Source organism: Odontesthes bonariensis, chromosome 2 (genome assembly GCF_027942865.1).
Source record: "Odontesthes bonariensis isolate fOdoBon6 chromosome 2, fOdoBon6.hap1, whole genome shotgun sequence".
In the NCBI taxonomy this organism is placed as follows: Eukaryota; Metazoa; Chordata; class Actinopteri; order Atheriniformes; family Atherinopsidae; genus Odontesthes; species Odontesthes bonariensis.
In genome coordinates this window covers 42269131-42283034 of record NC_134507.1, presented here as the reverse complement: position 1 = coordinate 42283034, position 13904 = coordinate 42269131, and the positions used below count along the sequence as shown (strand labels likewise).

Sequence of the window (13904 nt, the reverse complement as noted above, 5' to 3'; positions counted from 1 at the left end):
ATAGACATCATATATGATGTCTATGGGCTGACCCGTGTCGCCTGAAGCCGAGTTCAGGGGGCGTTGCCTAGTGGCAGAGCGTCACACGAAACACATAAAATGCTGGGCATGTACAATGACGTAGGCACAAGCCATGCGTCGGAGGTAGGGTTAAATACACCTGTCTGCATCAAATTTTTCAAACAAACGATGGCGGAACACCTTGAGATATCGTTTATGCAATTGCAGTTCATGGAGATGTTACTTTAGGGTGCGTGGGAAACCGCGCTCTCCCATCTTTCTCGCCAGCCCTTCCAGCAGAGGTCCATCTTTCACCGTCCCCGAAATGTGGCGGAAAATAACGTCCTCTGCTCGGAGGCTGAGGAGCTCGCGGCCCTTGTCTCCCCAGTTGGCCATATTAAAAAATGTCTCCAACTTGATGTAGGCTAAAACAGAGTAAAACTTGTCCTCACCTGTCGCTGTTGTTCTGAATCAGCTGTCCATTCTGTCTTTTAAACTCCTCACGTTACGCCACGCCCACGTCCGACCCGCGTCGATTGCGTTCACATCAAACTTGGCTCGGCAAAAAGACTAGGGTCCGACGCGGGTCGAAAGGCGAGTCGAGTTGACGCGGCAGCCCGGGTCGGCAGTGTGAACGCAACAGCGGACACGCTAAATTCGCGAATTAAATGTGGGTTATTCGGCAGTGTGAAAGGGGCTTTTGATTTACTGCATGACAACACCAAGTGTGTGCTCTGTAGCCAAGGGGCATTCCACACACGCATTCCAGACACCAGAGGGGGGATTAAGAACATTCAAAGAAGTTAAGGGCTGGGTTTGTGTGCTACCAACCTCAAATGACAGTTTAAAAGCATCGACTCTGACTGATACTTCATTGAATAAGATGTTTCCAACTGCCAAGTTCAGACAGCAAGACTTTAGTGTTGGTCGGCTCATTGCATATTTCGCACATCGCAACTTTCCCTCTTTTGTGATTAGATTTCAGGTCCTAGTGCGCTCACCAAACACTCCTGATCTGCAACAGGGGGTCATAAATGCAACACTAGAATACAAGTAACTCCATATTATTTGCTTTGTTTTAATCAGCTGGCTGTTAAACTGTTAAATGTGTTGGTATCACACACTGGAAACATCAGACACATGGAGGTTCTCAAACAAGCGTAATAATCAGTCGGGCACCTGATACATGTCTGGAGGCCTCAATAATCATGTCTTTGAGGCATTTGCACAGGGTGATTGATGAGCACTGATTGACCCGCTGATTTGTTTCAGATTTTGGCCATTTATTTGCAACTTCCAATATTTGCCTACAACGTGAAAATTCGGCCAGAAAAATCTTGCAGTCCGAGCAAGGCTTCGCTCACCAATTTCAATATTCGATAAGATATTTAGAGAAGTTCAGACAAATGTTGACAATAAAAAAAAGTCTGTGTCAAATGTAGCAGTCACAGTGCCGTGTGGATTAAGAGTTTTTCAAACTTTGACAAAACCAACATTCCTGTGGGGGATGTTTACGTATGTGGATATAAACCAGATCTTCATTTTCTTTCCACAAAGGAAAAAGAGACAGAAACTGCCTAATTTACAACACCCTTAAGAGCTTTTGGGGAGTCGAACTCACTCTTGGAAAAGTGGGAGACTTACTATCTTATCTAGACCATAACTCGAAAGTTGACACTTTAACACCCCTTTTCACCAGCAAACCGACCAGATGGCTACACATGAACTGAGAAGACTCACTTTTAGTCAAATCTTAAAACTATATTAAATGTGTTTGATAACCGTGTACAATTTCTTTCAGGTTTCCAGCTTGATCACAAGACGCATATAGAGACAATTTGTACGATTCTGGCTTAAATATTGACAAAGAACTGATTTTGGTGGAAAATGCCCAACCTGCCTGATGGAACCACATTGCCCCCTAGTGGTCTGCAGTGTTGATTAGTTGAACATTTAAATCCCAGAGGACTCAGTAAAATGGACAATGTATATGCAACAATTTAACTTTTAACGATGTCCCTTCGGTATCTATTTGGTATTTGTTTGGTGTCCCCATTGTTAGAATTAGCATTGTGTGACTCACTATTCATACGTCACGATTTCATAGATATTCATCTGAATTTTGAAAGTCATAATTGTCTTTATCATGTGTGTTATTTTGATGTCTTTATATTACAAGTCTATGTTATATCTTTAATCTGCATATCTTAACAAGATGTGGTGTTTTCAGAATCACCGAGACAAATGTTCTATGAGATGGGAGTAATGGAGAAACACAGAGTTCTTTGTCTCATCCAGAAATCCCCCTATAGCACAGATCACCTTACAGAGACATGCACACAGTTCAAGCATGTCATTGGCTGAAAAAGTAGTGTAAGCCCCGCCTCCGAGAGTCAAAACCCGGAACCGCGGAAAACACACGCTCTCTCTTGCCTTCTGGCCTCTCTCGTTTCTTGCCTCTTGTTGTTTTCCAGAAGCACGCTCTTGTTTTCAGAGGGAGAACAGGTCAGAGAAGAACAATGGAGAATTGATCAGATGAGTTGCTCAGAGAGATTTGAAGAGCACGGAAAGATGAGAGTATGAGCCGTGGAGAAGACGACGGAGGGGAGGAAGGAGAAGGACGGAGCAGGACCCAAAGAAAGACGAAGAAGACCCGAACAAAGAAACAGATTGAAATACTCTGAAGATGCACGTTTTACGTGTTTTTGTTCGTCCCTCGCCATCCACGTCCTTCTACGTCGCACGTCCTAACCTCCGCTGTTTCACGCCATCATCACCTTTTCCTACCAAGAAAGCCAACTCCAAGCAACCTTTTATTAATCTTCTGTGAACTTAAGTTCACTTCATCAGAGAAGCAACGGACCCACTGACACTCAAAAGATTCGATCAGCTAACCACAGTCCTCGGCACCATCGTTTCGGTTTCCCGGTGAAAGAAGCAACTGAGAAGTCCGCTAAAGTCAGCAACCACAGCCAGGAAGGCCCAGAGAGCGGAAGAGAAATCCCCTCGGACCCCGCGTGGCCGCTGCCGTGGTCCGAACCGGCTAAGCACAGTAAGACCGACCCGTTTTCACCTTAAAGTGGGTTTGATGGATGTCTCGAGGCTTTCACAGAATGATAAATTAATCCGAAATGTCAGTATTTAGCGTCAAATAGTCAGCCAACCCAAACTATTTGAATAAATCCAGTAACTCCCCATTCCCATATTTTATTTTATATTCACTAAGTGTTTTTATATACTAATCACCCATATTCCATGCATCTCCTGTTTGTTTAAAGGTTCATGTCTAAGATCATATCATTGTAATAAACAGCTCATATATCTATATATATGTTATAATCACAGATTGTGTCGTATGCTTTCTTTACGTAATGTCTGTCCAACCAAACGAGAACTTCACGAAAGTAGCGAGATATGAGACTGAATATTAATTATTAATTAATTTAACACCAGGATCGTAAGATTTCAAACAGTTTTCCTACCTGACTGTGACTTAAATTAAGTTAAAACCTAGGTGGGTGGTGCCCTGAATTCGAGGTAAGGTTTATTTGAGACTGTAAGAACATCTCATAAATCCTTATATTTAATAGGTATATAAATACCCGGTAACGCTACACAAACTAGAAGTTATGATGTCATGTTTGACCTGTGCAAACCAAGAAATTGTTACTTGTTGAAGAGAACAGAACCCACCTGTAGGAGGTTGGTCAGCATGATGAGAGTCTGCTCCCGGATGACAGCTTCACTGTCTCGCAGACAGGCAGAGATGTTGGGGATGTAGTGATCCACAATGTTTGTGTATCGAACACACAGATCACACATGATCACTACTATGTTGTTGCGTACAGCAACCTCTGTGCCGACCTCAAGCTCTCTGGCAAACACTGGCAAGTACTTCTGGACTAGTTCCTCGTGCTGCAAACACAGTTTACCTGATCCAGAAAGCCGCCCCAAAACAAAAGACAACATAAACGATGAGATGTAACAACATGTTTCTCAGACAATGAGACACAGAGACAGCGGGCAGGGTAGTTTACCTAAAGTGATGACACCATGGGCTTTGACTCTAGAAGGCAGAGAGTTTTCTTTAAACTGAGATAGAGGTAGTGAAGCTGGCAGCTCCTCCTGGCACTCTTTTTTTTTTTACAAACATAAAAACAAACAAAAAGAACACGTTAGCCAGGATTTTTTTTTACTTTTCAAACTCTGGCTAATCTGACAGAGAGTGAAATCTGACATTCATGAGGAGGTGGTATCAAAAAATTGGTAAACAGAAAACCCAACACTCAGCATTATACTTACAATATATGAGCTATTCATACAATATTTATTCAAAAACACAGTTATGGTGGGAAAATTGGACGTGATAACACTTCTTCTAACCTCCAAAGCAAATTTCTGGATGCTCAATCAGAATGTACAGTGAAAAACTATTACTGACTGTATGAATCTGAAACAATCTGCCGCTGAGAGGTCTATCTTCTATACCTGCCAATTTGTCAGAATGTGCTGTAAGGACAGATTCCACAAGCAGCACTGTCCTCTTGCCAACCTTGGCAGGACAGTGAAGTGATGCCACACCCAAAGTGTGGAGGTGCTTTATCTGGAAGCAAAAAAAATGTTTCTGTTAAAAAAGATGCATGGCCATACAAGAACTAACCTTGGATGGTTCTTCACATTGGGTCTGTGATTGTTCAAAATGTAGGGTACCGGTACCCCTTCTGTTTGACACAGAGGTGGGTAGAGTAGCCAAAAATTGTACTCAAGTAAAAGTACTGTTACTTTAGAATAATATGACTCAAGTAAAAGTAAAAAGTAGTTGAGTAAGAGTAAAAAAAGTGCTTTGTGAAAAAACTACTCAAGTAGTGACTAACTGTTGAGTAATGTCTGATTTATTTGTTTACACAAGCATTCAATCAGACAGACAAAAATACTAAATAATCATCTTTAGGCAAATTAGAGTTCATCCAATTGATAAAATAAATTAAAATTAATTAATCAATTACAAAATAATCAAGGTAAATTCAAGAACATCAATAAAAAAAATAAAAGAGACTTAGGAAATGTTTAAAACATATGTAACCTAAAAAACAAACATTCGCCTATCCACGGGGGAAAAAATGAATTTAGGAAGCATGTTTGATCAAGTTAGATGTTGAGTTTCTGAATGCTGAAATGTGCGTTTGTTTTGGTTTACATAGAAGACACATAATGTAGCTGCTGTTTCCCACTCTTTGTAAGGTAAACATGCTTTCAGTATGAGGCCTCGTCTGCGTCTTCATTTCCGACCGTTGATTCTGACATTTTTCATCTGTTTCTTTGTTTGTTTGCTACGACTGTAAATTGTAAAGCTAACCCGTCCCGCCGCTGAGATCGAGTACGGTCACGTGACCAGACTGCACGGCTACGTCTGATTGGTGAAACAGTCAGGTGGTAGAGTCTTTGGCGGAAGTCTGTCTCTTGCTGTCAAAATAAAACACTAAAATGAGGCGTATGCGGGGGGATAAAAATAATGAGGTGTAGAATACCAAAGAGGTAAGAAGAAAAGTAACGAGCTCATTGTAACCTAATGTAGCGGAGTAAGAGTACAGTTTCTTCTGCACAAATCTACTTAAGTAAAAGTATAGTGATTTAAAACTACTCCTAGAAGTATACATTTTTTCAAAAACTTACTCAAGTAAATGTAACGGAGTAAATGCAACTTGTTACTACCCACCTCTGATTTTGAATACATTATCCACACCTTAAGCTGTTTACATTTTTAACACATCTTAGTCTCTGTTTGTAGCTTTTCCTAAATAAAGCTTGATAAAAAGTCTTTCCATAACAGACTGTAGATAAGAGGTAGCTTTTCATTAAAAAAAAAGAATCAGTTTCTCACATCAAATGGGATGTCAAAACATTTTTCCTAAAAGTCATGATGGTGTTATTAGTCAGTCACTCCTTCTGATCAATGCGCTGGTAGACAATTTGAAATGAAATACATAATTAAACAGACATTGTTTTGTTTTTTTTATAAGGATTTTTTGGGGCTTTTTATGCCTTTAATGTTAGGACAGTTCGAGAGAGACAGGAAGCAGGGGGCAGAGAGAGGGGAAAGACACGCAGCAAAGGGCCGCTCGGTGCGGGAGTCGAACCAGGGCCAGCTGCAGCGAGGACTGTAGCCTCTGTACATGGGGCGGCTGCTTAAACCACTACGCCACCGACCGCCCCCAGACATTGGTTTTTAAAGATACACATTTTTGTCTACTCAAATTTTGAGTATCACTCTCAAGCTCCACCTTCTTGATCATTTATAGTCACTTCAGGTTCCTAAAAAGACCACGGCTGTGTTCGAAACCGCCTACTACATACGGCATACTCATCGATCAGACAGTATGCAGAGCGTTTACAAACAATGCACTTCGCTCCTGCCCGAGCCGAAGTCAGCCGGCCTGAAGCTGATTTCGCTTAAGCTATAAACTCTGTAAATATATAACTTTAGCAACATTTGAAACATTTTCAGGCGAGAAAGTAGTCGTTTAGATCCCCAACGTGTTGAAAATCTGACAAAATACCGGCTATTTACAATTTTCTTCCCACGAAGCTAGCCGCAGTGAGTAACGCACTTCCGGTTATTTTCACAAAATAAAATACCCATTGCCTTTTATCATAGGGAAAGCCATTACGATACAATTGGTGCTTTTGTTTTGAAAACAGGAAGTGAACCTACCCTCGTTGTAGCTAGCTTGAAACTGCCGTTTTGACAGGAAATGACGATCGGCGACGTCACGTTACGGTGATTCTTGGGTAGTTTGAGTATGACAAGTAACCTCATGATGAATACTCAACATTTCGGCGAATCTAGTATGCATCTAGTATACATCCGGGAACTTAAAAAAGTTAAAGTTAGTATGAGTAGTAGGAGAAGTATGCGGTTTCGAACACAGCCCAAGATTTGGCCAAAAGTCAAACTTCCAAGGCAGTTCACAAACGAATGGGTGACATCAGAGTGGTTCTATCTATATCTATACACAGGCAGCAAGTGATCACTGCTCAATATGCAATATCACTGTATTTGCCCATATACAGATAAAAACAGGAAAACTTGGTTAATCGAATGTCATTATGCTATCTGAGTAAACAGCTTGATTTATTAAAATAGAAATGCAAATGTTCCATCAAAATTGTGATATATCAATGCCTAAAAACCATGGCAGTGTGGGAGTTCTCACCATCAGCTCTTCATTGAGGCTCTGGGCTCCATTTTCACTGAGAATGATGTCTGCTAAATAAGCCTCGCAGATTGATACTAGTTCACCGCAGTGCTGGTTCAGAAAATCCTGAAGAAAAAGAAATCCCTCATAAGATAAACATCAGAGCGTAACATTTGGGAAAGGGCCTATTAAAATTAATCACACATTCAAGTATCTATGCAATAATGCACCGAAACATTGATGAGGCACCAGCAGGTTCAGTATTTCATACATTTGGTATAACCTATCGTGTACACATGACCGATTCGAACCAGGGGGTCACAAGCCAAGAATTTACGCAAGGCATAGCCCCCAATTCATCCGAGTGATTTCTATTAAGCAGTTTTCAGCTGTCATGCAGACAAGTCTGGCTCTCCTACTTTATCATTAAAGTACATAATTATACAAATAGCTTCTGTTGATTCAGTCTGTTTAGCCTTGAATGGTTGTTGAAGACAAAGAAAATGTGTAAACAGGGCAACGTGTCAAAATGCTGAGCAAATCAACAGAATAATCGGTGTAATTGATTTAATGGTGAAGTGCCGTCACAGCTTTAACATCTTGTAGTGTGAACTCGGCACTACATGCTCCTGACTGTCAACATGTCTGTTTTTTCAAGTTATTTCCAATGATGTTAGTAAGTAAAAAAAAAAAAAATAAATAATAATAATAATAATAATAATAAACAAATAAACCAATCTCTTGAGGTCAAAATTCAACGTCTTTTGATATGAACTTTGTAGCCAAATTGTATAATCAAAAGGAAATACTATATTGGATGAAAGTCCCAGGTTCACAGTACGACTTCAATCTAGATGGGATCAAGGTAAGGCGACTTAGCCATTTAGGACCATTACATTTGTTTACCTTAAGAAATTCAATTCAGTTTTATTTCTATAGTGCAAATTACAACAAATGTCATCTCAAGGCACTTAAATAACATAGTCCAATTCAAGCCAATTGGAGTTCAATTCATTCATATAGAGCCAATTCAAAAACAATTTCCGAGCTAAGGAAACCAACAGATTGCACCGAAACTTCTCTTCAGTCTAACGAATGCTTGAATTGTTTGTGTGTATGGAGCTTCATAGCTCAAATGAAGAATGAACCCAGTTTTACAGCATTTGACTGAATCTGAACAGGTGAATATATCCACTTCAGAACTCATCACCAATAAACTCAAGTTATCTATGTGGTATGCTTTAGATCATGAGCATTTCCTTGTTTCCTTCTTGCTCTTCCATTTTATAATCCTAGCAATGATTTTGGTTTAATCTGGCCAAAAAATAAATAAATAAAAAATAAGAAAAACTAATTCCACAACGTGGCAGGTTTTTTAAGATGCTTTCTTATCAATGTCAAATCTATCCTTTGTTAGGAATCATTTGCATTTCGAGTCCAACACACTGCATAAAGAAATTTCTTGGTTGTAGAAATGTTCTGTTTTTTGTAGACCGATGATAGTCACTTGCATCAAGACCCATGTTCACCAAGAAAATGGTTCTCATGAACAGGTACCAAAGGCTAATTCATTGCCTGGAATTCTCTCTTTTATACTTCATTTGTCATTAAAATTCTGAAGAAAAAGGGCCAAACTTAGCCATCAAATTGCTTCTAAATCAATCAATCACCAAATTAGTTCTGAATCTCTGAAAGTAGAAAGACATTGTAAAAACTAGTTGGAATCGTTAAGAAAATAATGCATCTCTTTTTAATACATTTTGGTGGTGTAAAGAGGAAACAATATGGGAATTACATCTCAGGCAAATTATAATTGACCCAATGCTACATATTTGGGAGAATTTAGTTGTTGCATAGAGCTAGATCTTTCCTAAAAGAGCTATCTTCCCAACAATTTTGCACAATCTTGTTTATTATCAAAATGCAGAGAGAAAGTTAATCACACTAATACTATACTGTTTATCAGCAGTTTAAGGTGTGCTTTCCAACCTGAGTCCGTTTTATGTCCTCACTGTGGCCAAGTTGATAAAGTGTCTGCACAGCAGCACTGATCACCTCCAGAGACAAAGTGAAAGTCTTCAACCAAGACATCAGTTCCACTAAAGTAAGATAGGATAGAAGGAGAGATTAAAGGGGGTTAGGCTCCAGCTCCAGATTCCTCCTATAAAATGTTCAGTTTCACAACTATTACAATATAATTATAATATAAGTAATTATCATACTATAATATAATATATTATAATAATTACCAACAATCCTCTCCTTGGTATCTTCATTCAAATGAGCAGCAATGTCGCCCATAACGGACAGAATGTGACAGCAGGTTGTCACGTTTAAATCTTTTGAACTTTAAAAAAAAAATTAAAAAAAAAAATTAAAAAAAAAAAAAAAGCAAGCAGATAGATAATTATGATTAATCTGTTTGATATCAATAGATGAGAGAGAAAAATGTAAACTTTGTAAGTGAAAGTTGTGTTCTTATTGTGAAAGTGTTGTCTTGCTCACCTGACCATGGTGTCCCAGGCATCCAGGATCTTGCCATATGGCAGTCTGGGTGATGAAGTGACAACCTTGGAGAGAAGCAACCAGGCGCCAGCAGCATGAGCAGCCTCAGTGTGTGACATCAGATTGGTAATGTACGTTGGTGTAAACTTGCCCTGTTTGGACCATATTGTGAAGGCTCTACTGAAATATTGTCTGGGAAAAAATAAAAACAACAAAAATGACACCATGATCAATGACTCTAAGCTTTCACCGTATTCTTACACACATTAATATATATATGCAAGACAACAAAATAAGAAAAAAGGAAAAATACTAACAGTAGTTTCTGCCATGTGATATGTTGCTAATTTAGTTTAAAAGAAAATCCCATATTGCACAACTCCAACCTGAGGTTCTGGCATTCATGACACAGTAGGGCAAGCAGGTCCCAGGTCAGCCTCTCACTGGCATCCAGGTGGCGGTTAGTAGAGTATGGTTTCACTTGACCAAGCAAAACCTGGTCCAGAGCCTCCAAGGCCTTATCCTGGACAGAGTTCTCAGAGTCCACAACAGCTGGAAACACTCCCTGCAGCCACGCCTTCTGGACTACACTACACTCTGGTTTAGTCTGGTGGTGAGAGGAAGTAACAGTGTAAAACAAGTGTACCACCTCTCTCTTATAATTTCATTGAATAAGATAATATGACAGAATTTCCAACTAGATTAGGTACCTATCAATCTCATTTTAGAAGAGAAATATGAATGCAGCGAGCATAATTATCACTCACAGCGAGCAGTTCTCCCATACACTGTAAGGCCTTCTTTTTCACCGACACAGCCGGGTCTCTGCAGCGCTCTGACAGAGTTTCCAGATTCTCCCAGTTCAAGGGGATTACATCGTGTTTCAGGAGACCAACCAAAGCCTGGGGAGGGAAAAGAGAAGTTATTTCCCACAAATATCATTTCTGCACAGAAAGGCACTACAATGGGAAGCACAGATGCAGAGGACTGATTGCTGTAGTTAAAACATGAAGATGTCCGACTGTCTCAGTTCCAAGTACCTGTAGTGCTGCTTTCCTCACGTTAATCTTTGAGTCTTTAACACGGCGGAGAAGAAGAGCCAGGTTCTCTTTTGCTGCATTAAAAACATGGAATGGCCCATTTAACCAAAGGGATAAACATGTTAAACATGCTTCCACATTTACAAAATGCTGTCTGGTGCCAAATTCATGGAAGGAAAATCTCACCATCATAGCCAGAGTTGTCAGCACTGCTGATTTCCACAGTTCTGAATGGCAGTGTTCGGTAGGTTTTCTGATTGTTCTGAGAACTGAGAGTTCCTGAAACAGTCACATCAATTAACACAATCAAATCAAATTTATTTATATAGCACATTTCATGTACAAACAGTTCAAAGTGCTTTACATAAAATAAAAGCATTGCAGCAGGGAGTGCAAGAAGCATTAAAAATGCATAAAAGAATATAAAGAGAAACAAATAAAATCATTTAAATGAATTTAAAAACAGGCAACAGTCTAGATAAGGTAAAAGATATTTCATGGATAGACACATGAGAAAAGAAAGGTCTTCAACCTGGATTTAAAAATGTCTACATTTGGTGAAAGTTTAATTTCCACTGGCAGTTTGTTCCACTTGTTTGCAGCATAACAGCTAAATGCTGCTTCTTCAACATACAGTAACAACACTTATAAAAACACTACAGGGTCTACAGTGGACCAGGCCTGGGAATCAAACTTCCCTCCATCTAAAAGTTATTGATGGAGAAGTATCTATTAACACATTATAGTGGTAAGAGCTCTTGCAGTGGTGAACGTAGCCAGTATCGATAAATTATTTAGTAAAGTGAAACAATTTTAGTTAGACCATTGCAAATTTAGTTTTTACTATCCAACATAGTTTGTAACAGCCACTATAGCATTTGGTCTAGGGCTGGGCAACGATTAAAATGTTTAATCTAATTAATTACATGATTTTCCTGATTAATCACGATTAATCGCATTTGTACGCAAAATCCAAAAATGAATTCAAAAGTAGCATATAGCTTTTAGCATTTAGTTTTATTTTAAATGTGCTGCCATATGAATGAAAGTGCCATAACATTTGTTGTGCAAACACACTTCTAACATCAGCATCTTTCTGTAGTTTTTATGTAGAAGCCTCGCTCCACTGTCTGTTTCCTTGAATGACTTGCTGCTATCAGTTGTGTGTTTTGCCTTTAAGTGATATTTTAGACTGGAACTACTACGCTGAGAAGACAATTCAACTTGGCTGTAAATACAGGAGTTTTTTTTTTTTTTTTTTTTAATTCATTTTGAAATATGTGCTTTTATGTTGAAACAAGTAAAACAGGAAGTAGCGCCGGTTAGCTCCGTGAGCTTCACACAGAGACCGAGGAGCACCTGTAACGGTCTTTCTTTTCCGGTTCCGCAGCGGACAGGAACAGAATTTTACAAAACAAAAGCCTGTGAGCAACAGACTTTTACAATAATAAAACCTGCGGTAATGTGCGATAAAATAATTATCGGCGTTAAATAATTAACAAGTTAATGCGATAATAACGAGTTAACTCGCCCAGCCCTAATTTGGTCGTCCTGTAATGTTGCGTAGCACCACAGCGAAGCGCCTCTTCCCTTTCTTCCTCATCTTCTGATCCTGGAGTGGAAAGAAATACTCTGCAGTTCCTACCAAGAATATGTATGGAATGAATTGGTGTCAGGCACAAGCCTTCTGCTTTTCGTGTGTGAATAGCAAGCCCACCTGCTGCAATTTGCACTTTTAAGCCTCAGTAAAATTCAGTTTTACGGTATTCTTCTAGATTCAGTCTCTCTACTGACATTGTGTGTGAAAGACTTGCAACAGCCTGTTGTCTTCAGCCAAGCAGTGTTTAGGTCAAAGATCATTGGGCCTCATGCAAGAACCGTTCGTACGCACAGATTTGTTCTTAAATCGTCCGTACGAGTGGTTTAAGAGAATTTGCGCATTCACCAATCTTTTCGTATTTTACGTTTTCTTTCAGGTACGAACAGAATTCACGAGTGATCCAGAGCTGTCGTAGGAGTTTTGTAAAATAGTCCGCTGTTATTCCAATCAAGTTTGCTTGACTAATGGATTGTATATTTAATTACTTTGAAGCAAACATAAATAAATATATACATTATACCCCCATAATGATGCTGAAATTATTCTGTTTGACTTAAATTGTGCACTAATCGAAGGTTAATCTGAATCTGTATATAACAAGGTCAATGGGAAGCGTAACCAGCGGCTGATTTTCTACTTTCGGATGCCTTAGCGCGTCAGGCTCTTGAGGAGACCGTGTGGAGACAGACTAATGGCTGACATCGCAATTTAGAATATGCAGCTTGCTAGAGCCACAACTCCAGAATAGAAACACGCCGATCAAACCCAATTCCACCACACGCCCAGGTCCTCACCACCCTTGGATTTTTGGCCACTTGAACCTTTCAGAGCGAGATTGGAGACAGATCGGGTGTGTCCCAGTCCTCTCTGCGCTCCCCTTGGTCATCAAAACTCTCATCAGTTTATCACCCATAGTACGTCAAATTCCCATACACCGCTGTCCAACAAGTACAAATTAAAAGGGACTTTCATGCCTTGGCTGGACTGCCAATCATAATCGGAGCAATGCACACATATACGCATCAAAGCACCCGTGCTGTTGTGGAGCGCACTGAGCTGAAGGCCAGGTGGGTCGTGGGTGTGTCTCGATACAGCGGGGGGGGGGGAATGCTCTATAGCCCAGAGAAGGCATGCCAGATTTGCACAATATTGCCATGAACGAGGGTCTCCGCCTGAACCAGCCCAGGCAGACCAGAAGGTGTGGTGCCAGAAGACCCCCCTCATGGACCCCCATCAAAGTGCCATCATGAGGCAACAACTGATTGCACGGCTTTAGTTGCAGTCATCGAGTGCCTGCCCAGGGCGAGACGTTTTTTTTTAGAGCCATTTTCATATCAAACCACTTCTTTTTTATTTCGGTGACATTACGAACTACAGGTGACACAGAATTAACAGCACTCGTAATTCTTCGCTTTAGCAGGTCCCACTGCTGACACTGCTAAAAATGACAGATTTTCCTTTTTGGATCTCTGAAAGCAGAACTTCAATCTCAGAGCCCCTAAAGTTGTTCTTTTTGCTCCTTGATGCCGTTTTCATGACTCAACACTCAACACTTCCTGGCAC

General features: G+C 40.0%; 1 protein-coding gene across 1 annotated transcript in view; it reads right to left on the bottom strand.

Moving 5' to 3' along the window:
• ncapd3 (non-SMC condensin II complex, subunit D3) overlaps nt 1-13904 on the bottom strand; it is a 45378-nt gene that overhangs the window by 16423 nt on the left and 15051 nt on the right. The window contains exons 13-23 of the mRNA XM_075481839.1: nt 10928-11020; nt 10742-10815; nt 10469-10603; nt 10088-10308; nt 9702-9893; nt 9446-9543; nt 9186-9295; nt 7215-7322; nt 4489-4603; nt 4038-4133; nt 3694-3932 (exon numbers count right to left, since the gene is read on the bottom strand). Of these exons, the coding sequence (XP_075337954.1) occupies nt 3694-3932; nt 4038-4133; nt 4489-4603; nt 7215-7322; nt 9186-9295; nt 9446-9543; nt 9702-9893; nt 10088-10308; nt 10469-10603; nt 10742-10815; nt 10928-11020 (1481 nt within the window). The remainder of the gene's footprint in view (nt 1-3693; nt 3933-4037; nt 4134-4488; nt 4604-7214; nt 7323-9185; nt 9296-9445; nt 9544-9701; nt 9894-10087; nt 10309-10468; nt 10604-10741; nt 10816-10927; nt 11021-13904) is intronic.